General features: G+C 39.8%; 1 protein-coding gene across 1 annotated transcript; it reads left to right on the forward strand.

Annotated features, from left to right (window-relative positions):
* The first annotated feature begins 1,586 nt into the window (after positions 1 to 1,586).
* On the forward strand, positions 1,587 to 19,642 carry proza (protein Z, vitamin K-dependent plasma glycoprotein a). The gene is made up of 9 exons (XM_061224339.1): positions 1,587 to 1,908; positions 3,033 to 3,222; positions 15,538 to 15,701; positions 16,180 to 16,204; positions 16,851 to 16,964; positions 17,098 to 17,232; positions 17,508 to 17,620; positions 18,307 to 18,424; positions 19,107 to 19,642. The coding sequence occupies exons 2-9, from the start codon at positions 3,141 to 3,143 to the stop codon at positions 19,640 to 19,642; spliced, it is 1,287 nt and encodes a 428-aa protein (XP_061080323.1). The 5' UTR covers positions 1,587 to 1,908; positions 3,033 to 3,140.
* The last annotated feature ends 6,583 nt before the right edge of the window (positions 19,643 to 26,225 follow it).

Genomic DNA, 26,225 nt, shown 5'->3' on the forward strand with positions numbered 1-26,225 from the left:
TCCCCACACCTCCCCATGCACCCCCACGGCACCCCCACGGCACCCCCATGGCACCTGCTGTGGCCCCTCCTTGCTGCAGTCCGCTGCCCCCTCTGCTTTCTACCCAATCTGAATAAAGCAAAAATACAAAAGGTGGGCACATTGTCCCATTCTCCTTTAAAGAAATCAGGGCGATGAATAGACTTCATTTTAGGACACTGATATCAGTTAGTCTGTGGCATTGTTCCTAGTTTGTGTGTTCATGCGTGTGTGTGAGTGCGTGTGTGTTTGTGCATGTGTGTCTGTATTACAAGCTTTTTCTTTTAACTTTTGTTTCCTTGTTGTGTCTAAATCTCTAAAAATATATTGATGTGAAACTGTCCTATATACAAAATTAATGTTACAACTTGAATGTGTGATGCAATGTATTCATTTATTGCTGTTTATTCTCTTCGGGGTAGGTAACAAATAAATCTTTGTGTGCCTTCTTTATGTACTGTAGATCTGTGAGGAAACCAGTTCACTCATGGTTTTTCTATTAGATAATCTTTTTTATGAATGTCCTGCATTTTGCATAAACATTTGTCAATGCAAATGTATGCATGTTCTGTATTTTTGCATTTATCACGTATTATGTTTAATGGTCAGTGGTCAGTTTATGGTCAGTATTTTCTTCACTGTTTATTTTTCATGTCTGACCAAGTGATTGATTTTTGTCAAACCAAACCGCACCTGAGCAGGTTCTGAAATTCATACTTGTTTCTCTTTTTCTAAGCATTTATTTATTTATTTATTGTAAAAGCTGACAAATAATCCACTTTTGAAATATGCCAGGAAGTTTTATAAATGTACTCGGTACATACAGGCCTGGATTCAATCAACAATTTGTCTCATTCATGATTAAATTCACATGCTTGTGTTTTTCATGACATACACAGTTTGGTGTGTTTGACCCATGCCCAAAATTTATACCAAGCTGTGTCTGCATGGAAAAAAGAAACTCTTGAATTTAATTGCAAGTCAAAGGTGCAATATGCAAGATGGAACAACCTTTTTTTAAAATGTAAACATATTCCCTGCTTCAAGGGGGTGGAGGACTCAGTAAGATTTGTGCAGCACTTTGGATCAGTGAGTGGCTCTAGGGGTGTGCAGAACAGTCAAAATAAAAGCCAGTTTTCGTCAGCAACAGGATTCAACTCATGCCGCTAATGTAATGTGAATGACTGTTAAAAGTGTATAGGCAAACACTACTTGGAGGATGATTACTGCATATTACTGAACTAGCACAAAAGAGAATGCCATTATTTAAGGCAAGGTACATTCGTAACCTTGTTGATCTAGAGAAGATCCAGCATCATCCTACAGTCTCCCTGCAAACAAACAAACAAGCAAATTCACAGAATTTCCCGAACTCCTTGAGAACATTCTGTTAAATTCAGATGAGAGAATCTAGAAAGGCAAAACTCATGTGTATTTCCCTCTCCTTCTCCTTCTCTTTTTTGTTCTATTTGTCTCATGACACGTTTATCTAATACGCCCAAATAAAAATACAGCAATACTACCGTTAAAACCCTGCCAAATCTCGTCCATTAAAACGTCATGTCTCCCTCCTGTGGCTAAATTATTAAATTGCAATGGCCTGGCTGGAGCGAGATTGTTGTACATGATTGTACTCAGATCTCGAGATAAGCTCTAGGAAGGCGTGGGCGACAGCTGCGGGTCAGTTTTGACGCATCAAAGAGGGCGGTTGTGAGTCGCGACCCAAACTGCAAGGGCTCAGCAATACAAACGCGGAATCGAAGCTCTGCGCCAGCACAGAAACGCACGTAAGCCGCCCTGTATTTCATCTTTGCAGCAACATCATAACAACATTAGTTGCACGCGCTGAGGTCGGTAGCTAGCTAGCTACGGGACATCTCGTCTGATTGCGTAAGAATACTTTATTTACCACGGTCACCATTATTCATCTGGGTTATCGGTTATATATTTCTGCCAATATATTAATTACAGCTATTTTTATACCATTTATACGCAATATAGTGGGCTGTTTATAATATTATTTTGTTTTGTATCTTTCATCGAATTATGCAGCGGCAGCAACGGTAGCTAATTTAAGGACACTGGCGTCTATGATATTGTTGAAAAAAAAAAAACAAGTATTAAATGGAATGTGTGGTTTGGGTGGGATTTACCGTTATACCGTTGTCTTTGTCTTTTGTGGACACATGCGGATTGTATACGTGTTATTGCACAGTACACCACATGGGGTCAGTATTGGTACGTACATTTGACCGTTGTGACTGCCCGTGGAAACTGTTGCTGAATCGATTGTTATGTGTAGAATAACTTAAAATCACAATAAAGTTCGTTTCAGTGGACTTTTGTATTTCTGTCTGACCTGCCTATTAATTTATTTATTCATTTACTTAGTATACAGCTTGCATTTCTGAAATGATTTATACCACTAAATAAGTTGACCTTTCTCACAAATGCAAGAATGAATCCTTCGCCATGATGTGAACTTGCACGTTACATTATGTGCAATATAATGTAATGGTTTCTAGTACATTACATTATATTTACTTAGCAAACGTATCCAGGGCTCCTTATAAAATGGAGAACATAACATAGGTGTTATTCTCAGAAATCCAATATCACCAACAAAACACAGAAGGCCACATTTGTGATAAGTGTTGAGTTAGCCAAATAAACCAACAATCATTTTTTTAAACAAAAGTGAAAACCGGAACACAGCCGAATGTATCTTTTCACAGCAATGCCCAGAAGGGAATTCAAAAAGAATTTCTCCCTTGACATTGACCTAATTTAGATTGCTTTGGCCCTCTTTCTTTATAAAACAATATATGGCTCTGAAAGTAGAAGTCCTCCCCCTCAAATCTCCTTGCTCTTTTCCTCTGTATATTCCGTCCACCTTCCCTTCTGCCTTCTCCCGCTGCAGACTAGTGGAAGGGGTGTGGGGCACCCACATACCTTTGGGGGCAGGGAGGGTTTACATCTCGCTGTGAAATGTGTTGATGTGTCCTTGTTTGCAGGGTGAACTTTGAACCCTGTGGGGTTGGTTTGATATACAGTAGTGCGCTGACCGGGGCCAGAACCTCAGGCAGACAGACACACACATCACCACCACCACCACCACCACCATGGGCATCCCAGCGATCGCTCTCACCCTCACCCTCAGCCTGCTGCTGAGCCCCACCGCTGCCCGGCCTGACCACCATGCAGGTAGGCCAGTGCCGAGAGCGTGTGGGTGTGAGGGAGGGGGCATTGTCGCTTTTGGGGGATTGTACGGCGCTGGGAGATTGAAACCGTTTTCTGGGCATGGTTTCAATAACTTTCCGTTTTGAAGATTTACTAAGCAATGTGGACAGGTTGTTGTTGTTGTTGTTGTTTTTGGTTTTTGGTTTACAAGAACAGCGGTGTCTATGTCTATTGTTTGGGTCTGAAGTGGTTGGTCTCCAGGACTGACTGCCAATATAATCCTGTCTGTCTTCCTATGCTGTGTGGAGACCAATGTCAGGGGGTGAGGAACAGAGTGTTCTGGCTTTTTGCACCATTCTTGCCTGTAGGCAGTCCTTTGTGCCATCGATTCTCAGCACTGGGACTGTGCAACTTCCATGTAACGTTTCAGAAAACGCCTTATCTGGGAAGCCATGTTTGGCCATTAATACCTTGAAAGGTAATATCTCTCAAATCCGCGTCTATTTTTGTATGGAAGAAAAACGGAAGGATATTGGCACTTTGCACTCTTAATTGCACTCTTGATCATACATCAAGCAATTTCCATGTACATTTTCATGTTCCTACTAGCTACCATTTTGGTCCTATGAAAATGACCAAAATATGCTACCATGCCTTGTTTTATTAATAATATATTCACGTCCATTGGTGGTAGAGACCTCAAATATTGGTATGAAAGTAATAAAAGATTGTATTTGCAGAAAAAATAATGATTGAAATGGTAAATATCAATTTGATATGATTGATATGATCAAAAAATGTGGGTTTGTAATACCCTTATTATCACTGTCGTTTAGGAATTTAGCACTTTTTCTAGGGCCTTATAAAAATAAAATGGCATACAGAAAACATGTTTGTCTTCCATCCTACAAAGTTTGGTGAGGCTTAGAACAATACTTGTCAAGATATTAATGCTCAAATATGGCTTCCCAGATTAGGTGTTTTTGAAGCTCTAAAAATGAAATAATAGCAATGCCGGAAAATATGTGAGAACATAGGATTTGAACAGAAATGAACTAAATCTGAAACGGTGCTGCAACAACCTTATCTGATTTGACCCTACAGTGTGTGTGCCAGTCAAAGGTAATGTGTGGTGGCCAGTGTTTGCTTTTGTTCAGTGCTAATCTTGGCTTGGATGAAGCAAACTGCAGGTTAATGAGTGGCGCAGCAAAATTCACTTGTGAATAACTTTTACCGTGCTTAGGTTAGCAATAGTTATGCTCTTCTATTATAGACTCCTATTATTTTTCTATTGCAATCATTTTAAGTTTATTTAAACTGTTGGGCTCAATTTGACCCCAAACGTAAAAAACAATCATAAAATCTTAATATGATAGGAGGGTTAAGTTTGTCGCTGCTATTGCTGTCTTCCTCTGGCTTCCATCTGGAACATACCAGAATTTTACAAAACACAGCAACAGCATAAATGCTGCCAAATTAATAAAGAATATTCCTATGATGGAAGAAACCATCCCCCCACCCCTCACACTCAGGTCTTTAGACCTCATTTCAGATTTAAATGTATTTCTCTATTGCCTAAGCTTCCTTATGTTTACATTTCACTTATTGAATGGGATGATTCCTTTTCTGGCATTTTTTGGGGGTCAAGCTCCAAGGTTTTTCTTCTTTTTCCTCTTCCTCCTCCTTTTTCGACCTCCTGCTAAAATTTCATCCTTTTTCCATGGTCAAAAACTCACAAAATCTCACTCCGGTATGGCAGGACAGCAATGTAAATTTCACTAAAATCATCACCATCACCAAATCATGTAGGGCCCCAAATTTTGGCTGTTTTCAAAAATAGGGTACAATAGGTACAGGTGCATTGTGGCCATTGCAAAATGCCCATTTTCACTGGCTCCATAATGCCAAATTTGACCACACCTTTCTGTCACATCTTTCTGCAGTGTACTAATTTAAGAAGGACCCATAGAGGTCATGTGTATCAATCAAATGTTGTGCCACTACCACCACTTCAGAAATATACTTTTCAAGTAATTATTACAGATGTACCCTTGCATCCAATACCCACCGAAGTTAGTCAGTTTGCAGTCAATGTCCAAGTGCGTCCCACTGCCCTACAGATCACAATTGGTGCTCAGTCATCGACATCTCTGCTTGCAGCTGTATTTGATGCTATTTTAACTTTTGTGTGTTTCCATTGACAGTTTTAGTATATGATCCTATTGGCCCAGACTGATTAATATATGTTTTCTATTGACACAGGCAGTTTGAGTGTATGTTTTCCATTGACACAGGCAGTTTGAGTGTATGGTTTTCATAGGCCCTGGCAGTTTGCGTTTATGGTTTTCCATTAGCCCAAACTGTGTAACATATGTTTTCCATTGGCCCAGGCAATTTGTGGTCTAAGGCAAGAAAATGTAAAGTTCAAAGTGACTGTAAAGTTTCACTTTACAACAACACCATTACAACAGTGGTATGCAGAAGAGCATCTCTGAACACACAATGCATCAAAACTCAAAGTGGATAGGCTACAGCAGTAGAAGTAAAAGTCTAATAAATATATAATAAAGTGCTCACACAGTCACCCAATACACTACGAAATAAATATATACACTCACCGAGCACTTTATTTGATGAATAAGTAGGTGTAATAAAGTAAAAATGTTCCGAATAAAGTGCTCGGTGAGTTTATGAAGACATCCCATGCACCATGGGAAATAATTTCAATTAAAAACAAGGTTAAATATAATTGGAAAAATACAAATACACACACGCTGTTTTAAATTGTAGCTTTATAATACTTTGGATAAACTTTGGATTTAAATTTTGTGTTGTTTTTTTATTTAGTTATTTTTTGCAGGTCCTGGGTATGCTTAATGTAGCTAATAAAACAAAATGGCATGCTCAGAAATGTTTCAGTCATGATGAGGTATGAACCAGTATGGTATATGTAATTACCGCAAAATCTAATCATCATGAGGAGTGAGGGGTGGAGGATGCAATATCTTCAAAGTTGCTCAGGCAATAAATTGCACTTGGGATCATTAAACTGTGCGAACAAGATATTATTTCTGATATCTGTCAGGTCCTGGGTCATGATTTAGATGGCTAACAGGATGGCAAAGCCTGTGTTCTTCATAAATGTTGCCATGAATGTGAGTGATGTATTGGGATTTATTAACTGGGCTTGTAGCTCAGAGACTACAAGTTCCATTTCCCGGAGGGGCACTGCCCTTCAGCAAGGCACTTAACCTAAATTGCTTCCGAAAAATATAAAACTTTATAAATAGATTGTGTTTTAAAAAAAGCTATATAATATTTAAGATGCATAAATAGCTCTGGATTACAGCATGTGTTAAATAATTTAATGTAAATGTACAATGAGAGTTTTGACATCAGGAATAGAGACAGGAGTGCAGAAAGGATGATAACAAAGCCAAATATAGGCAAAGCCTCAGCCTGTTCTACACTTATGTAATGTACTCTTATCCTGTATGTGTTACAGTTATCCCTTCTAAACCACTTACCTATTAGTCTTTGCTGGATGCTCAGAGAATGACACAGTGTAGCACAGTCCTGGTCGAGTTTGCCTGGAACTCAATGTAGTAAAGCCTGCCTATTGACTGTATATTTTTGGTTATTTGGGAACTACTTGTGGTGGGAGAGAGCTGCAGGATTTACCATTGCTTTTTATGTCCTGTATCTGCATATCTGGTTTGGATGTGCATGTTTTAGTATTTAGAAAACAATGAATTAGCCTATAGTCTTATGTCAAAAAAGTAGGCAAATATCCCCCCCAAAAATGATTAATAAATAAATAAATAAATACATAAAAATAAAAAAAATAGAAATAATAATTTTATCACTGGAATGGATGTGGAAGTAGATATATTTAATAAATATGAATAAATAAATGGAATACAATGTTTTTTCAGACATGAATTGCAAAACCAGAACATCATCTTATGTCTAAAACTTGAAAAAATATTTTTTTTCAAATAATTTTTTGACTGAAATAGTTAGTAAATCGTGTTTATAATACACGATTAAGAAATAAATGAAAACAAATTCATTTTTAGAAGTTTAGGATGAAATATGTTTTTCAGTGGTCTTATGTATTTTTTCATTTTCCACTGAAAAATATTTTTCATCCTAAATCTTTTAATTATAAACACAATTTACTCTCAATTTCAGTCAAAAAATAAAGAAAAAAGATTTTTGGACCACTGGAATGGATGTGGAAGTAGATATATTAAATAAATATGAATAAATAAATGGAATACAATGTTTTTTCAGACATTAATTACAATACCCTTTTTCCAGAACATCATGAAAATACATAAGACTACAGTCTTATGTCCAGAAAGTGGATAAATCCCCCCCAAAAAATGAATAAATGAATAAATAAATAAATAAATAAATAAATAATGAAAAATAAATGTGATTTTATAACTGGTATGGCTGTGGAAGGATATATTTAATAAATATGAATAAATAAATGGAATATGAAAATACATAAGACTATAGTCTTATGTCCAGAAAGTGGATGAATCTCCCCCGAAAAATGAATGAATAAATAAATAAATATAAATAAGTAAATGAATGTGATTTCATCACTGGAATGGATGTGGAACTAGATATATTTAATAAATATGAATAAATAAATGGAATACAATGTTTTTTCAGACATTAAATGCAAAAACCATTTTCCAGAACATCATGCAAATACATAAAACTATATTCTTATGTCCAGAAAGTGGATAAATCCCCTCCAAAATATGTATAAATAAATAAATAAATAAATAATACAAATAAATGTGATTTTATAACTGGTATGGCTGTGGAAGGAGATATATTTAATAAATATGAATAAATAGATGGAATACAATGTTTTTTCAGACATTAATTGCAAAAACCTTTTTCCAGAACATCATGCAAATACATAAGACTATACGCTTATGTCCAGAAAGTGGATGAATCCCCCCCAAAAAATAAATAAATAAATAAATAAATAATAAAAATAAATGTGATTTTATAACTGGTATGGCTGTGGAAGGAGATATATTTAATAAATATGAATAAATAAATGGAATATGAAAATACATAAGACTATAGTCTTATGTCCAGAAAGTGGATGAATCTTTCCCGAAAAATGAATGAATAAATAAATAAATATAAATAAGTGAATGAATGTGATTTCATCACTGGAATGGATGTGGAAGTAGATATATTTAATAAATATGAAAAAATAAATGGAATACAATGTTTTTTCAGACATTTATTGCAAAAACCATTTTCCAGAACATCGTAAAAATACATAAGACTATACTCTTATGTCCAGAAAGTGGATAAATCCCCCCCCCCCCAAAAAAAAATGAATATGATTTCATAACTGGCGGCACGGATGGTGCAATGGGTAGCACTGCTGCCTCACAGCAAGGAGGTCCTGGGTTCGAAACCCCGTCGGCTGGGGCCTCTCTGTGCGGAGTTTGCATGTTCTCCCCGTGTCTGCGTGGGTTTCCTCCGGGTACTCCGGTTTCCTCCCACAGTCCAAAGACATGCACGTTAGGCTGATTGGAGAGTCTAAATTGCCCAAAGGTATGAGTGTGTGAATGAATGGTGTGTGTGCCCTGCGATGGACTGGCGACCCATCCAGGGTGTATTCCTGCCTTTCGTCCAATGTATGCTGGGATAGGCTCCAGCCCCCCGTGACCCTGTTCAGGATAAGCAGGTTCAGATAATGGATGGATGGATGGATGATTTCATAACTGGAATGGATGTGGAAGTAGATATATTTAATAAATGTGAATAAATAAATGGAATACAATGTTTTTTCAGACATTAAACACAAAAACCTTTTTCCAGAACATCATGAAAATACATAAGACTGTAGTCTTATATCCAGAAAGTGGATAAATTCCCCCCGAAAAATAAATAAATAAATAAATAAATAATAAAAATAAATGTGATTTTATAACTGGTATGGCTGTGGAAGGAGATATATTTAATAAATATGAATAAATAAATGGAATATGAAAATACATAAGACTATAGTCTTATGTCCAGAAAGTGGATGAATCTTTCCCGAAAAATGAATGAATAAATAAATAAATATAAATAAGTGAATGAATGTGATTTCATCACTGGAATGGATGTGGAAGTAGATATATTTAATAAATATGAAAAAATAAATGGAATACAATGTTTTTTCAGACATTTATTGCAAAAACCATTTTCCAGAACATCGTAAAAATACATAAGACTATACTCTTATGTCCAGAAAGTGGATAAATCCCCCCCCCCCAAAAAAAAATGAATATGATTTCATAACTGGCGGCACGGATGGTGCAATGGGTAGCACTGCTGCCTCACAGCAAGGAGGTCCTGGGTTCGAAACCCCGTCGGCTGGGGCCTCTCTGTGCGGAGTTTGCATGTTCTCCCCGTGTCTGCGTGGGTTTCCTCCCACAGTCCAAAGACATGCACGTTAGGCTGATTGGAGAGTCTAAATTGCCCAAAGGTATGAGTGTGTGAATGAATGGTGTGTGTGCCCTGCGATGGACTGGCGACCCATCCAGGGTGTATTCCTGCCTTTCGTCCAATGTATGCTGGGATAGGCTCCAGCCCCCCGTGACCCTGTTCAGGATAAGCAGGTTCAGATAATGGATGGATGGATGGATGATTTCATAACTGGAATGGATGTGGAAGTAGATATATTTAATAAATGTGAATAAATAAATGGAATACAATGTTTTTTCAGACATTAAACACAAAAACCTTTTTCCAGAACATCATGAAAATACATAAGACTGTAGTCTTATATCCAGAAAGTGGATAAATTCCCCCCGAAAAATGAATGAATAAATAAATATAAATAAGTAAATGAATGTGATTTCATCACTGGAATGGATGTGGAAGTAGATATATTAAATAAATATGAATAAATAATGTGATTTCATCACTGGAATGGATGTGGAAGTAGATATATTAAATAAATATGAATAAATAAATGGAATACAATGTTTTTTCAGACATTAAATGCAAAAACCATTTTCCAGAACATCATAAAAATACATAAAACTATATTCTTATGTCCAGAAAGTGGATAAATCCCCCCCAAAATATGTATAAATAAATAAATAAATACATCAAAATAAAAAATAAATAAATGTGATTTTATCACTGGAATGGATGTGGAAGGAGATATATTTAATAAATATGAAAAAATAAATGGAATACAATGTTTTTTCAGACATTTATTGCAAAAACCATTTTCCAGAACATCGTAAAAATACATAAGACTATAGTCTTATGTTCAAAAAGTAGACAAATATCCCCCAAAAAATGAATGAATAAATAAATAAATATAAATAAATAAATAAATGAATGTGATTTCATCACTGGAATGGATGTGGAAGGAGATATATTTAATGAATGTGAATAAATAAATGGAATACAATGTTTTTTCAGACATTTATTGCAAAAACCTTTTTCCAGAACATCATGAAAATACATAAGACTATACTCTTATGTCCAGAAAGTGGATAAATCCCCCCCCCCAAAAAAAAAATGAATATGATTTCATAACTGGCGGCACGGATGGTGCAATGGGTAGCACTGCTGCCTCACAGCAAGGAGGTCCTGGGTTCGAAACCCCGTCGGCTGGGGCCTCTCTGTGCGGAGTTTGCATGTTCTCCCCGTGTCTGCGTGGGTTTCCTCCGGGTACTCCGGTTTCCTCCCACAGTCCAAAGACATGCACGTTAGGCTGATTGGAGAGTCTAAATTGCCCAAAGGTATGAGTGTGTGAATGAATGGTGTGTGTGCCCTGCCATGGACTGGCGACCCATCCAGGGTGTATTCCTGCCTTTCGTCCAATGTATGCTGGGATAGGCTCCAGCCCCCCGTGACCCTGTTCAGGATAAGCAGGTTCAGATAATGGATGGATGGATGGATGATTTCATAACTGGAATGGATGTGGAAGTAGATATATTTAATAAATGTGAATAAATAAATGGAATACAATGTTTTTTCAGACATTAATTGCAAAAACCTTTTTCCAGAACATCATGAAAATACATAAGACTATACTCTTATGTCCAGAAAGTGGATAAATCCCCTCAAAAAAATTAATAAATACATGAATAAATAAATAAATATGATTTCATAACTGGAATGGATGTGGAAGTAGATATATTTAATAAATATGAGTAAATAAATGGAATACAATGTTTTTTCAGACATTTATTGCAAAAACCATTTTCCAGAACATCATAAAAATATTTAAGACTATAGTCTTATGTCCAGCAAGTGGATAAATCCCCTCAAAAAAATTAATAAATACATGAATAAATAAATAAATATGATTTCATAACTGGAATGGATGTGGAAGTAGATATATTTAATAAATATGAATAATTAAATGGAATACAATGTTTTTTCAGACATTAAACACAAAAAACTTTTTCCAGAACATCATGAAAATACATAAGACTATACTCTTATGTCCAGAAAGTGGATAAATCCCCCCCAAAAAATGAATAAATAAAGAAATAAATAAAAATAAATAAATGTGATTTCATCATTGGAATGGATGTGGAAGTAGATCTATTTAATAAATATGAGTAAATAAATGGAATACAATGTTTTTTCAGACATTTATTGCAAAAACCTTTTTCCAGAACATCATGAAAATACATAAGACTATACTCTTATGTCCAGAAAGTGGATAAATCCCCCCCCCCGCAAAATAAATAAATCAATAAATAAATCAATAAATAAAAATTAATTAATTAATTAATTAATGTGATTTCATTACTGGAATTGATGTGGAAGTAGATATATTTAATAAATATGAATAAATAAATGGAATACAATGTTTTTTCAGAAATTTATTGCAAAAACCTTTTTCCAGAACATCATGAAAATACATAAGACTATACTCTTATGTCCAGAAAGTGGATAAATCCCCCCCAAAAAATGTATATATAAATAAATACATCAAAATAAAAAAATGTATAAATGTGATCTCATCACTGGAATGGATGTGGAAGGAGATATATTTAATAAATATGAAAAAATAAATGGAATACAATGTTTTTTCAGACATTAATTGCAAAAACCTTTTTCCAGAACATCATGAAAATACATAAGACTATAGTCTTATGTCCAGAAAGTGGATAAATCCCCCCCAAAAAATGAATAAATAAAGAAATAAATAAAAATAAATAAATGTGATTTCATCATTGGAATGGATGTGGAAGTAGATCTATTTAATAAATATGAGTAAATAAATGGAATACAATGTTTTTTCAGACATTTATTGCAAAAACCATTTTCCAGAACATCATAAAAATACATAAGACTATAGTCTTATGTCCAGCAAGTGGATAAATCCCCTCAAAAAAATTAATAAATACATGAATGAATAAATAAATAAATATGATTTCATAACTGGAATGGGTGTGGAAGTAGATATATTTAATAAATATGAATAAATAAATGGAATACAATGTTTTTTCAGACATTAAACACAAAAAACTTTTTCCAGAACATCATGAAAATACATGACTGTAGTCTTATGTCCAGAAAGTGGATAAATCCCCCCCAAAAAATGAATAAATAAAGAAATAAATAAAAATAAATAAATGTGATTTCATCATTGGAATGGATGTGGAAGTGGATCTATTTAATAAATATGAGTAAATAAATGGAATACAATGTTTTTTCAGACATTTATTGCAAAAACCATTTTCCAGAACATCATGAAAATACATAAGACTATACTGTTATGTCCAGAAAGTGGATAAATCCCCCCCAAAAAATGTATATATAAATAAATACATCAAAATAAAAAAATGTATAAATGTGATCTCATCACTGGAATGGATGTGGAAGGAGATATATTTAATAAATATGAAAAAATAAATGGAATACAATGTTTTTTCAGACATTAATTGCAAAAACCTTTTTCCAGAACATCATGAAAATACATAAGACTATAGTCTTATGTCCAGAAAGTGGATAAATCCCCCCCAAAAAATGAATAAATAAAGAAATAAATAAAAATAAATAAATGTGATTTCATCATTGGAATGGATGTGGAAGTAGATCTATTTAATAAATATGAGTACATAAATGGAATACAATGTTTTTTCAGACATTTATTGCAAAAACCATTTTCCAGAACATCATAAAAATACATAAGACTATAGTCTTATGTCCAGCAAGTGGATAAATCCCCTCAAAAAAATTAATAAATACATGAATAAATAAATAAATATGATTTCATAACTGGAATGGATGTGGAAGTAGATATATTTAATAAATATGAATAAATAAATGGAATACAATGTTTTTTCAGACATTAAACACAAAAACCTTTTTCCAGAACATCATGAAAATACATAAGACTATAGTCTTATGTCCAGAAAGTGGATAAATCCCCCCCGAAAAATGAATGAATAAATAAATAAATAAAAATAAATAAATGTGATTTCATCATTGGAATGGATGTGGAAGTAGATCTATTTAATAAATATGAGTAAATAAATGGAATACAATGTTTTTTCAGACATTTATTGCAAAAACCATTTTCCAGAACATCATAAAAATACATAAGACTATAGTCTTATGTCCAGCAAGTGGATAAATCCCCTCAAAAAAATTAATAAATACATGAATAAATAAATAAATATGATTTCATAACTGGAATGGATGTGGAAGTAGATATATTTAATAAATATGAATAAATAAATGGAATACAATGTTTTTTCAGACATTAAACACAAAAAACTTTTTCCAGAACATCATGAAAATACATAAGACTATAGTCTTATGTCCAGAAAGTGGATAAATCCCCCCCGAAAAATGAATGAATAAATAAATAAATATAAATAAATAAATGAATGTGATTTCATCACTGGAATGGATGTGGAAGTAGATATATTTAATAAATATGAATAAATAAATGGAATACAATGTTTTTTCAGACATTTATTGCAAAAAACATTTTCCAGAACATCATGAAAATACATAAGACTATAGTCTTATGTCCAGAAAGTGGATAAATCCCCCCCCCCCCCCCCAAAATAAATAAATCAATAAATAAATAAATCAATAAATAAAAATTAATTAATTAATTAATTAATGTGATTTCATTACTGGAATTGATGTGGAAGTAGATATATTTAATAAATATGAATAAATAAATGGAATACAATGTTTTTTCAGAAATTTATTGCAAAAACCTTTTTCCAGAACATCATGAAAATACATAAGACTATACTCTTATGTCCAGAAAGTGGATAAATCCCCCCCAAAAAATGTATATATAAATAAATACATCAAAATAAAAAAATGTATAAATGTGATCTCATCACTGGAATGGATGTGGAAGTAGATATATTTAATAAATATGAATAAATAAATGGAATACAATGTTTTTTCAGACATTAAACACAAAAACCTTTTTCCAGAACATCATGAAAATACATAAGACTATAGTCTTATGTCCAGAAAGTGGATAAATCCCCCCCAAAAAATGAATAAATAAAGAAATAAATAAAAATAAATAAATGTGATTTCATCATTGGAATGGATGTGGAAGTAGATCTATTTAATAAATATGAGTAAATAAATGGAATACAATGTTTTTTCAGACATTTATTGCAAAAACCATTTTCCAGAACATCATAAAAATACATAAGACTATAGTCTTATGTCCAGCAAGTGGATAAATCCCCTCAAAAAAATTAATAAATACATGAATAAATAAATAAATATGATTTCATAACTGGAATGGATGTGGAAGTAGATATATTTAATAAATATGAATAAATAAATGGAATACAATGTTTTTTCAGACATTAAACACAAAAAACTTTTTCCAGAACATCATGAAAATACATGACTGTAGTCTTATGTCCAGAAAGTGGATAAATCCCCCCCGAAAAATGAATGAATAAATAAATAAATATAAATAAATAAATTAATGTGATTTCATCACTGGAATGGATGTGGAAGTAGATATATTTAATAAATATGAATAAATAAATGGAATACAATGTTTTTTCACACATTTATTGTAAAAACCATTTTCCAGAACATCATGAAAATACATAAGCCTATAGTCTTATGTCCAGAAAGTGGGAAAATCCCCCAAAAAATAAATGTGTGATTTTTTCACTGGTATGGATGTGCAAGGATATATATTTAATAAATATGAATAAGTAAATGGAATACAATGCATTTATGTTGAAAAAAATAAATGTCTAAGAACATCATGAAAATACATAAGCCTATAGTCTATATGTCCAAAAAGTGGAGAAATACCTTGTCTTACAGTTTTCCTAGAGAAGCAGGATGCCAGCGCGGTCATTTCCCGACACAAGAGGGCCAACGCTGGCGACGAGGAGAAACTCATGCCTGCCAACCTGGAGCGAGAGTGTGTGGAGGAGGTGTGCAACTACGAGGAGGCCCGCGAGATCTTTCAGGACTCTTACCGGACGGTGAGTTCCTGTCTCCCGCCCACCCCGCCATCCCTAGCCCTGGGTGCAGATACAGAACATGGCATGGGCGGTTGGTAACTGCAGTATAACACAACATTTTATTAACTACAGCATTACAGCATAAACAATGTGTTATTAGCTACAGCATTAAACAATGTTTTATTAGCTACAGCATTAAACAACATTTTATTAGCTACAGTATTAAACATTGTGTATTTAGCTACAGCATTAAACAATGTTTTATCAGCTACAGCATTAAACAATGTTTTATTAGCTACAGCATTAAACAACATTTTATTCGCTACAGTATTAAACATTGTGTTTTTAGCTACAGCATTAAACAATGTTTTATTAGCTACAGCATTAAACAATGTTTTATTAGCTACAGTATTAATCAATGCTTTAAAATGTGTGAAGTAGTCAGAAATATGGTTGTGGTTTTCTTTGAGATTGTTGGTTTGTGCTTTTGTCTTTCCAGGACATTTTCTGGTCGGTGTATATTGGTGAGTACACTGTGTTTGTGGTTAGTGTACATAGACAGGTCTCCAGTGATTACTTCAAACTTGAGGGGTCCCTGTCCCCTGATTTCTAACCTCCAACCTCTGACCTCTGACCTCTGACCTCCCTGCTTTGTCTCAGAGATAGGTTAATAACAGATATGTCAATAGGAGCAGATACAATGGATGACAGCGTAATGGCATTCAGTCGCACTAGGTCCAAATCGGCTTAGGTCCAAATTCAGATGCCAAATGTGATGGCTTTAAGTTGTGGTCTTCTGTTGTAAAATGTGTCCGTGCCAAAAACGGAACATTCTGTCAAAACTGGATAAATATTAATTGTCAAGCCTCATGATTCCCCATACATTGAGACATGTTTTTTTAAAGCAGAAAAGAAAATAAGAAAAAAAAAAAGGGAACAAAATATATAATCATTGTTATCAGGGCTTAAATATCGCCCTTACTGAAGATCTCAATTGACTTCCACTATTTTTTGGCTGGTAGCATGCTGAGCACTCCTCACAAAATTAGCCGTAATCCATTGCGCGGCCATTCACAGCAAACGGAAGATCCGTTGCGTTACGGCTAATGCTAGCGCCGGACCAGTCTGTGCTAAAACCGCCCCGGCCCCCGTTTGCGTCCCCCTGTGCAGACGGAGACCAGTGTGCCGGGAACCCCTGCAAGAACGGGGCCATGTGCTCAGACAGCGTGGGCGGCTACGACTGCGTCTGCAAATCGGGATTCTCCGGGGTGTACTGCGAGACAGGTGAGCGCCTCGCCCAGCTGCCCGGCGCTGACCCCGCGTCAGCGTGCGATGAGGGCAGGTTTTTGTTTGCATAAAGGCCGACTGATGCATTTGAGCTGCTCCTGTATCTGTCTTGTCCCCAAACCCTGTCCAGACCAGACCGTCTGCATCCTCGCCCAGGGCAAGGGCTGCAGTCAGTTCTGCAAGCCGGGATACCAGTCTTACGAGTGTTCCTGCGCCAGAGGCTGGAAGCTCCAGGGCAAGGATAAGGAGAAGTGTGTTCCCGATGGTGGGTGTCTGCATCCCAAAATGCTCTCTCGTCATATGGAGTCTCACCCCTGGAAGCAGATGAAGAGGGGGGGGGTGTTATTACTTATTACATCTTTCTGAGTGTACTACTTCCCCATTGTATCATTGTTTTTTTGTTTTTTTTTACACGACTGGTAAAAAATGAGAAACTGCAGATAATAAAGACCTTTGTATTCTCTGTCTCTTCCTCTCGCTCTTCTTCTCCCTCTCCCATTCTCACTCTGATCTCTCCCTGTTTCTCCCTGAATGTCACAGGACAGCCCTGTGGAAAGGTGGAGAGCCCGGGACTCTGGCAGAGCAGGAAGTCCACCAACATCCAGAGTGGTTATGAAGGACTTAGCTGCAGCTCCACAGAGTGTCCCTGGCAGGTAGCTGCCTCTCCTCACGAAACAGTGTTCCCCAATCCTCGCCTCAAACATATCCTGTCTGCTCCCAAACAGTGTTCCCCAATCCTCGCCTCAAACATATCCTGTCCTCAAAAACAGTGTTCCCCAATCCTCGCCTCAAACATATCCTGTCCTCAAAAACAGTGTTCTCCAATCCTCGCCTCAAACATATCCTGTCTGCTCACAAACAGTGTTCCCCAATCCTCACCTCAACCCTATCCTGTCCTCACAAACAGTGTTCTCCAATCCTCACCTCAACCCTGTCCTGTCTCCTCACAAACAGTGTTCCCCAATCCTCACCTCAACCCTGTCCTGTCTGCTCACAAACAGTGTTCCCCAATCCTCGCCTCAAACATATCCTGTCTGCTCACAAACAGTGTTCCCCAATCCTCACCTCAACCCTGTCCTGTCTCCTCACAAACAGTGTGCCCCAATCCTCGCCTCAAACATATCCTGTCTGCTCACAGTGTTCTCCAATCCTCGTTTCAACCTCTCTCGCTCCCTCTATGGACTCTTATTTGCACGGAGCATTTTTGCCAAAATATTTTAGAAATAGAAAAATACCTATGAGTTGTGAGAAGTGATTTTGACTGTGTTAATTATTGTGTCTCCCCTTGCTGAGTTTGCGTTGAATCTCTGCGCCCTCGCTGTCTCTCCCCGGTCCCCAGGCCCTGCTTATCAGCGACAATTCGCTCGGGTTCTGCAGCGGGATCATTCTGAAGGAGAACCTGATCCTGACCACGGCGCAGTGCGCTGCCAAGTACAGCCACTTCCAGGTCGCTGTGGGTGAGTGGCCCCTGCAGAGACAGTGCTAGTCCGACTTCATACACCTGCATTGAGTCCAGCCTCGTACCTGCGCTAGAGTCCAGCCACGTACCTGCGCAAGACACCAGATTCATACACCTGCATTGAGTCCAGACTTGTACCTGCGCTAGACACCAGCCTCGTACCTGCGCTGTAAACGAGCACAGGGTAAAAAGGAAATGGGTAGATATATTTACCACACAAGGTAGTTTTTTGTTTTTTAATCTCATGTGCTTGTTATATTGGGAGTTCAGGTCTGGTGTTTGCTCTTCTCCTACTCTGTAAAGTGTCTTTGCGACAGCCTTCTGTGAAAAACACAATACCGATACAAATACAAATAAAATGAAATTTCAGTTCAGCAGTACAGCATGAGAGGCAGTGCTGTATCATGAACGCAGTCACAGCTACAGGGGTGTTGTAAAGCACAACGCAAAGCCTTTTATAATCACTGTAGAATGCGGTTTCAGCCAATCCCCATTCAGAATAAAAAAAATAAAAAAAAACAGTTTTATAATTGAAGTTCAGGGGGAAAAAGGACACATGAGCAGACTAAGAGAAACCGGCGCAGTGCACTTACTGTCCCTGGTGACTTATTCACAAAAAACACTCACCTGCCGTACCCAAAGTCATCCCGGCCCCCTGTGCTCTCCCCTATCCCGCGTAGGCAAGCTGGCGACGGGGTACACGGAAGGCGAGCAGGTCCTGTCCGTGAAGAGGGCGACCCCGCACCCCCTGTACGTGGACGGCGGCGCGGCGAACGACCTGGCGGCGGTGGAGCTGCAGACCCGCATCCTGTTCAAGAAGAGCGTCCAGCCCGCCTGCCTGCCCGAGCGCGACTTCGCCGAGAGCGTGCTGATGGCGGGCGAGAGCCACGCGCTCGTCGCCGGCTGGAGGGACGTTCCGGAGGGTTCCTCCGCCGCGCAGGGCAGCCTGAGGCTCAACCACCTGGCCTACGAGCCCCTGGCGGACTGCCGGGCGCGGCACGCCGGCCGGGTCACCAACAAGATGTTCTGCACGGCGCCGCGGGCCAAGGCCGACTGCGCGTTCGGGCCGGGCAGCGCCGCCGTCACCGCGTACCGCGACGTGGTCTTCCTCACCGGCGTGCTGAGCCGCGGCCCCGGCCTCGACTGCCGCAACGGCTACGTCTTCCAGAAGGTCTCCCGCTTCCTGCCCTGGCTGCAGTCCTTCATGCAGGGCTGAGAAGGGCCGAGGAGTAGGGGGGGGGGAGGGGGGAGAGGAGGAGGGGTTGAGAAGTAGGGGCTAGCGTCTGGGGCAGAGCTCAGAAAGGGAATGTTCTCAAATTTAGGGCTGTTGTTAGCTACACCTTTACACCAGGCTTTCACATTTCCGCCACTAGTGCGCAGTATCCATGATACTTTAGCATCTTATAACCCTCTTTCCACTGATCTCGCCGTCCTTGCACTGGAGATGGCATAGCATGCTAACAGGCTTCAGCAGCATCTCTGTGTTTACACATTTTCCCCTGTAGTTCTCTACTTCCCCCACAGGGTGGAGCTCTATCATCTATATATTGTAAAAATGTCACTTTGTTGAGTAACAGCCATAAACGTGAAAAATAGAACAGCGTACAAGTATTATTATTATTAATGTGTGTTTGATTCATTTTTTTGAAAACATATATATTTGTTTAGGTCTGACAGCTTGCGTTACTTTGTTTCTGCTGTTTTTAGCCAGCTGTTAAACATGTCATTAAACCCAATGTTAGACTTCATACCGCGATCAATGAAATAAATAATGTCGATCCGATCGAAGTGACTCACGCGTTGGCGTCGGCTGCATTACCAGGTGCGATTAAGAATGAAAGATAAATAATGAACTCCTCTCCGTTCGAGCGGAAAGCGTAAAACCAGCGCACCTGCTGGCGGAGCTAGCATGCTGGAGCGTCACGCAGTTGTGTGAAAGGGCTGGAGACAGCGTGGGATATCTGGAGGCCGACAGCGTGTTCCGATGAGGCCATTTTCTCACATCCGCGGTGGATGCGGTGGGCTGCGGGTGATGAACTGCTGCCTTAGCGCGCCTGTTATCCGTCTGCGACGCGAACAAACGCAGTCATGTAAACACGCACGCACGTTCACACACACACACACTCATACACTCATACACACACACAGACAAACAGATACACATGCTTAAAAAACTCACATGCTCACAGACACAAGCACGCTCGTGCACAAACATATGGTTATATATGTAGACACACACATGCTCTCTCTCTCACACACACGCACGTAAGCATCCACACACGGACGCTCACGCCCATGCATACAGACACACACACTGTCTCCATTAGCTCATACAGACACACACACTGTCTCCATTAGCTCATACAGACACACACACTGTCTCCATTAGCTGTATTACATTCTCACTACATTCTCCCCCATGTTTCAGCCATTTTCTTTCCCTGGTCTCACAGCCTCCTGTCTTGGCAACTCCTGCAGAGTGAGGGGGGGGGGGGTGTTTGAGTCAGAGAGGAGGAGAGCGAGAGTGAGAGAGAGAGAGAGAGAGAGAGTAAGTGAAAGATATGACGGAGAGAGAGCGAGAGATGAGAGAAACAAAAAACCTGCCTGGACACTTTTTTTTTTTTTTTTTGATCGGGCACCTGAAAGGGACGCCCCAAGTGCTTGGGCCCTCACAGCCTGTTGCCATGGCATTCTCCCTGGAGACTGCTTCTTACTCCCGAAAATCCTCCAGCTCTTTTTCTTTTTCTTTTTTTTGTGAAGGAGATTAATCCCCCTCTCCCTCCAGAGCGGCTTCCTTCCTGAGCCCGGCTCTGTCCAAGCCCCTGCCACACGCCCTCTCCCTCAGGCCAGGGGCAGGGGCAAATATGAAGGGATGGAGAGAAGAGAGGAAAGAAAATGAGGGAATGAAGTTAAGGGAGTTAAGATAAGAGAAAGGGATGAGAAACGGGAGGGAAGAAGAGAGGAAAGGGTGTGATGAGTCAGAGCGTGATGAACCGGGGCGGGTGATGAATTATCTCTGGCACAGACGGATGGTGTGAATAAAAGAGGATAGATGGGTGGAGGTATATGGCGTGTACAAGTCACCGTGGTGTATGATTCTCGCTGTTCCACATCGCTGCCAGCGTGTGTGTGTGTGTGTGTGTGTGTGTGTGTTCCCACAGAGCAGCTACAGTAGGAGATGCACAGAGCCTCCTTCAGTCTGTGGCACTCTGAAACTAGGGCATGATGGCTGTGTGTGTGTCTGTGCGTGCATGTGTATGTGTGTGTGTGTGCATATTAATCTTTGTCTCCATATGCATGTGTGCCTGTGTCTGTGTGAGCCCGTTTGTTCCCAGTGAAGGCATGCGTGCTTGCATACATGCGCTTGTGCATACGCCTACAAACCTTTGTTTGCACAAGGCACGCGTGCGAGTCCCGAGTGTACGCGTGTGTCCCAGTTTATGCATGTATGAGTGTGTATGTGAGCCAGCAAGTGTGTGAGCGAGTGTCCAGGTGAGAGAGTGACGCTGAGTGTGCGGGCCTGTGCGTGAGTGAGTGTTAGTGTGTGTGAGTGAGTGCGACTGTGTGCGTGAGTGAGTGTTAGTGTGTGTGAGTGAGTGTTAGTGTATGTGAGTGAGTGCAACTGTGTGCGTGAGTGAGTGTTAGTGTGTGTGAGTGAGTGTTAGTGTGTGTGAGTGAGTGCGACTGTGTGAGTGAGTTAGTGTGTGTGAGTAAGTGCGACTGTGTGCGTGAGTGAGTGTGCATGGGGGCGACATGGCTCAGGCAGTAAGAGCAGTCGTCTGGCAGTCAGAGGGTTGCCGGTTCGATCCCCCGCCCGGGCTGTGTCGAAGTGTCCCTGAGCAAGACACCTAACCCCCAAATGCTCCTGACGAGCTGGTCGGTACCTTGCACGGCAGCCGTTGGTGTGTGAGTGTGTGTATGAATGGGTGAATGAGAAGCATCAATTGTACAGCGCTTTGGATAAAGGCGCTATATAAATGCCAACCATTTACCATGTGCGTGAGTGAGTGTGTGCATAAGTGAGTGTCCCTCTGACTGTGAAAGAGAGAGAAGGAGAGAGGGATGTGACCCCTGAACCTTCACATCGGTCTGAAGCAGAGTGGTACGAGGCCTTGATGCTCCTGAAGCCCTCCACCAACCTCCAGAGGCTAACCTCCATGTGCCAGTGTCCCTATCCAGCCTACAGTACCCATACTGCCTGTGCACAGGGCTACCATTCCACAACGGGGCTGCGAACCAAAATCAGGGACAATCCCCTGACCCCATATAACTTAGACTGGCCCCGAGCAGAGATCAGCTACAAATCCAAAACTTAGCATAGCCCACCAGCCCCCGACAGCTCTATGTGTGTGCCTCTGTGAGGGAGAGTGTGTGTGCGTGTGTGTGTTTGTGTTTTTTGTGTCTATGTATTTGTACCGTACAATGCTTTGTAATCCTCAGACCTCTTCCCCGCTGTTCTAACATCAAGCACCCACTACCCCCACCCAGTTCCATGCCACCCCAATCCCTGCAGCCCCCCCTCTCTGTGACCCGGTGCTGGGCCCATGGCTGGGTGGGTTGCCAGGCGGCATCAGTTTCCACTTGGGCTGGTAATTGTGCAGAGACCCGGGCTCCCCCATTTCCCTCTACTGCACCAGACCCACCCACTCTTACATAACCACACATACAGCCACTAGGTCTCTCACAAATACTCTCACACACACACACACACTCATACACTCATACACATGCATACACACTTATACACTCACACACTCACACATACTCACAGACACACACACACACACATACTCATACACACACATACACACTAACACACTCACACACACATACTCACAGACACACACACACACACACACACATACTCATACACACGCATACACTCTCACACACACATACTCACAGACACACAACACATACTCACATACTCATACACATGCGTACACACACACACTCACACATGCTCACACATACACACACACATGTGCACATAAACATACACACAAATTGCACAAATACCTACACACACATATACATATATATGTATATGTGTGTGTAGGTATTTGTGCAATGTGTGTGTACACACAATGCATACACATACAAATACATTGTGGGGTGCAAAAATTTGGGCACTCCTGGTTTAAATGTTATCTGTGATCAAAAGCAAAGCTGAACTCTAAACATGACCTTTTAAACCTTTCTGCAAATTTTAAAGCAAAATTGCTTTTTATTTACATTTTTTACTGTTTATACATTTTTGGGGTTTTTTTTAAAGGAAAGGGGCCGTGTGCAAAAGTTTGATTATTCGTTGCTACTTCTTAAAAAGATGATTACTAAGGTCCAGACCTAGGTGATTTACTCGTTAGGGCTTCAATACGTCAGATGAGTATAATTCCAGGGCTGAACATTTTAGTAACTCAAAGTAACTCCATGCCTTCTAAAGGAGCAGCAGTCTAGCTATTCACAGGACAACAATACAACCTACTTTAAACAGCAAAGAACTTACCAGAAAGAACCACACCTCAACACAAAATTAAGTATCTGAAGTATGCAAAGGAGAACATTGAGAAGCCTGAAGCGTTTTGGGACAATGAAAAACCAAAATTAAACTTTTTGGCCACCACCAAAGAAGGTAAGTTTGGAGACAAAATGGTGAAGCCTTTGTAGAAGAAGAACACCTTTGCCAACTTCGAGGCATGGAGATGGATCCATTATGATTTGGGATTGTGTGGCAGCTGGGGGCACAGGAAATATTATGTGAGAAGACGGAAGAATGGATTCCACCAAATATCAAGAAATTCTAGAGGCTAATGTTTAAAGTTGGAAAGAGGTTGGGTTGGACAATGATCCAAAACATACCTCAAAATGAATCATGAAGTACCTCCAGGAAAGACAGATGAAGGTTTTGGAATGGCCACCACAGTCCCCAGACTTGAGTATTATTGAAAATCTGTGGAGAGATCTCAAACATGCTGTACATGCAAGGAGGCTGAACAATATTATTTTGGAGCTAGAGGTGTTCTGCCAGGAAGAATGGGGAAAAATTCCAAAAGCGAGAATTGAAAGACCCTTAGCTGGCTACAGGAAGCGTCTACAAGCTGTTATAGTTGCCCAAGGACTACTAACTGACAAGGTTCCCAAACTTTTGCACAGGGCCTTTTGAAAATGTAAATAAAAAGTAATCTTGCTTTAAAATTTGAAGAAATGTGTAATGTTTAACTTTATACCATTTAGTAGTCAGGTTCGCTTCAGTTCAATTAGATATAAATTGTAAAAGGCTTTTTGACCAGGGGCGCCCACATTTTTGCCCACCAGTGTACATAAACGCATATACACACGAATGCATGCGCACAAATACACATGCGCACAGACATATATAAACACACACACACTCAAGCACATACATACACACACAGGCAGGGACACGCATACATATAGGCATGCATAACGCCGTATGATCACACACAATGATGTCATGAATAATATACTTATCAGTATGCAAGACTACACACACACAAGTTTGTAGCATCCTGCAAGATGAAACAAATGCTGTACGCTAACGCCATTCGCTGTTCAGCGATTACCCACAGTGCTGTGCAGCATGCCAGGTGAACTACCACGCACAGCAGCAGCAGCGGATTGTTCTGGCGGCCCGCGAGGTCAAGCCTTTTGTTTAATCCAGACCCTTAATTCCTGATTTGGCCCCGTCCGTTGTCCCTTGTTAAGGGGCGTTCACGGCACGCTAAGCAATCAGTCATCGGCAGGACCCACAATGGAGACCGGTCTGTCCCACGCCTCTCTGCCGCAAGCGGGGGGGGGGAGGGGAGCCCCAGTTTCACAGGGTATGAAAACAGACCGCGGGACCCACAGCTTGGCTTGAAGACAGCGTGCCACCTGACCTCCTCCAACAGCACCGATAGGCTGCGGAAACGAACCCCCTCCCCCCGTCAATGCCCTTCGTAGCCCCTAATCCACCAGGGTAGTGACAGCCTGAAAGCCACTGAGCAGCTAAAACAGAGCACCAGGGAATTTAAAGTGAGTCACACTGGAAAACACACTGCCCCCCCCCCCCCCCCCCCCCGCTCCCTACTCACAGTGTGAGAGGTAACTGGATCGGAGGCCTTCCTCTCCCCAGGAACCCGCTGTCGCCCTGACAACCTGACACACCGTCCCCTTCTCCGAGGTCACGACCTTGCTCTCCTTCTTGGAGAGAGCCCGAGGCCCGGGGTTTATGTCGCTACGGAGACGGTGTCGCCACCGTCCGCAGGACAGATGAGGCTGTGGATAATCTCTGCGACTACTTAGCGAAGGTTAATTACAGCAATAAAGTCAGCCGTTTTCTTTGGGCAAAAGGAATCCCCAGGTGCCGGCTGACAGATACGGAGGGTGGGTGTGTGCGTCTGTGTGTGTGTGTGTGTGTGTGTGTGTGTGTGTGTGTGTGTGTGTGTGTGTGTGTCTGCACCTGTGCTGAGGTGTCAACCTCCCGCTGACAGACAAGACTACTTAAACACACGGACATACCTATAGACAGGAAGAATGTTCCACAGAGTACTCACCATTTCAATTTAAAAACAAAATGTTTAATAAATATATGACTGCTCATTAACACATTACACACAGTAACAGTTACCATCAGATAATGGCTGATAAAGCAACAGTAAACACAAAGAAAACCGTTTTGGACGTCCAGCCCAGGAAGAGACAGCAATTAATTTAATGGTAATTATTAAATTACCATTCAAAGTCTAATGTTGACATGCCTAATGACCCATCTGTCTTTACATCACCTGTCATATTGC

This window comes from Conger conger, chromosome 16 (assembly GCF_963514075.1).
Source record: "Conger conger chromosome 16, fConCon1.1, whole genome shotgun sequence".
Classification (NCBI taxonomy): domain Eukaryota; kingdom Metazoa; phylum Chordata; class Actinopteri; order Anguilliformes; family Congridae; genus Conger; species Conger conger.

Excerpts from the sequence above, each read along its gene's own strand:
- proza (XM_061224339.1), top strand. The coding sequence starts at position 3,141 with ATGGGCATCCCAGCGATCGCTCTCACCCTCACCCTCAGCCTGCTGCTG. Across the intron at positions 17,621-18,306 it reads CCACAGAGTGTCCCTGGCAG|GCCCTGCTTATCAGCGACAA; the intron begins GTAGCTGCCTCT and ends CCCGGTCCCCAG. Across the intron at positions 18,425-19,106 it reads CCACTTCCAGGTCGCTGTGG|GCAAGCTGGCGACGGGGTAC; the intron begins GTGAGTGGCCCC and ends TATCCCGCGTAG.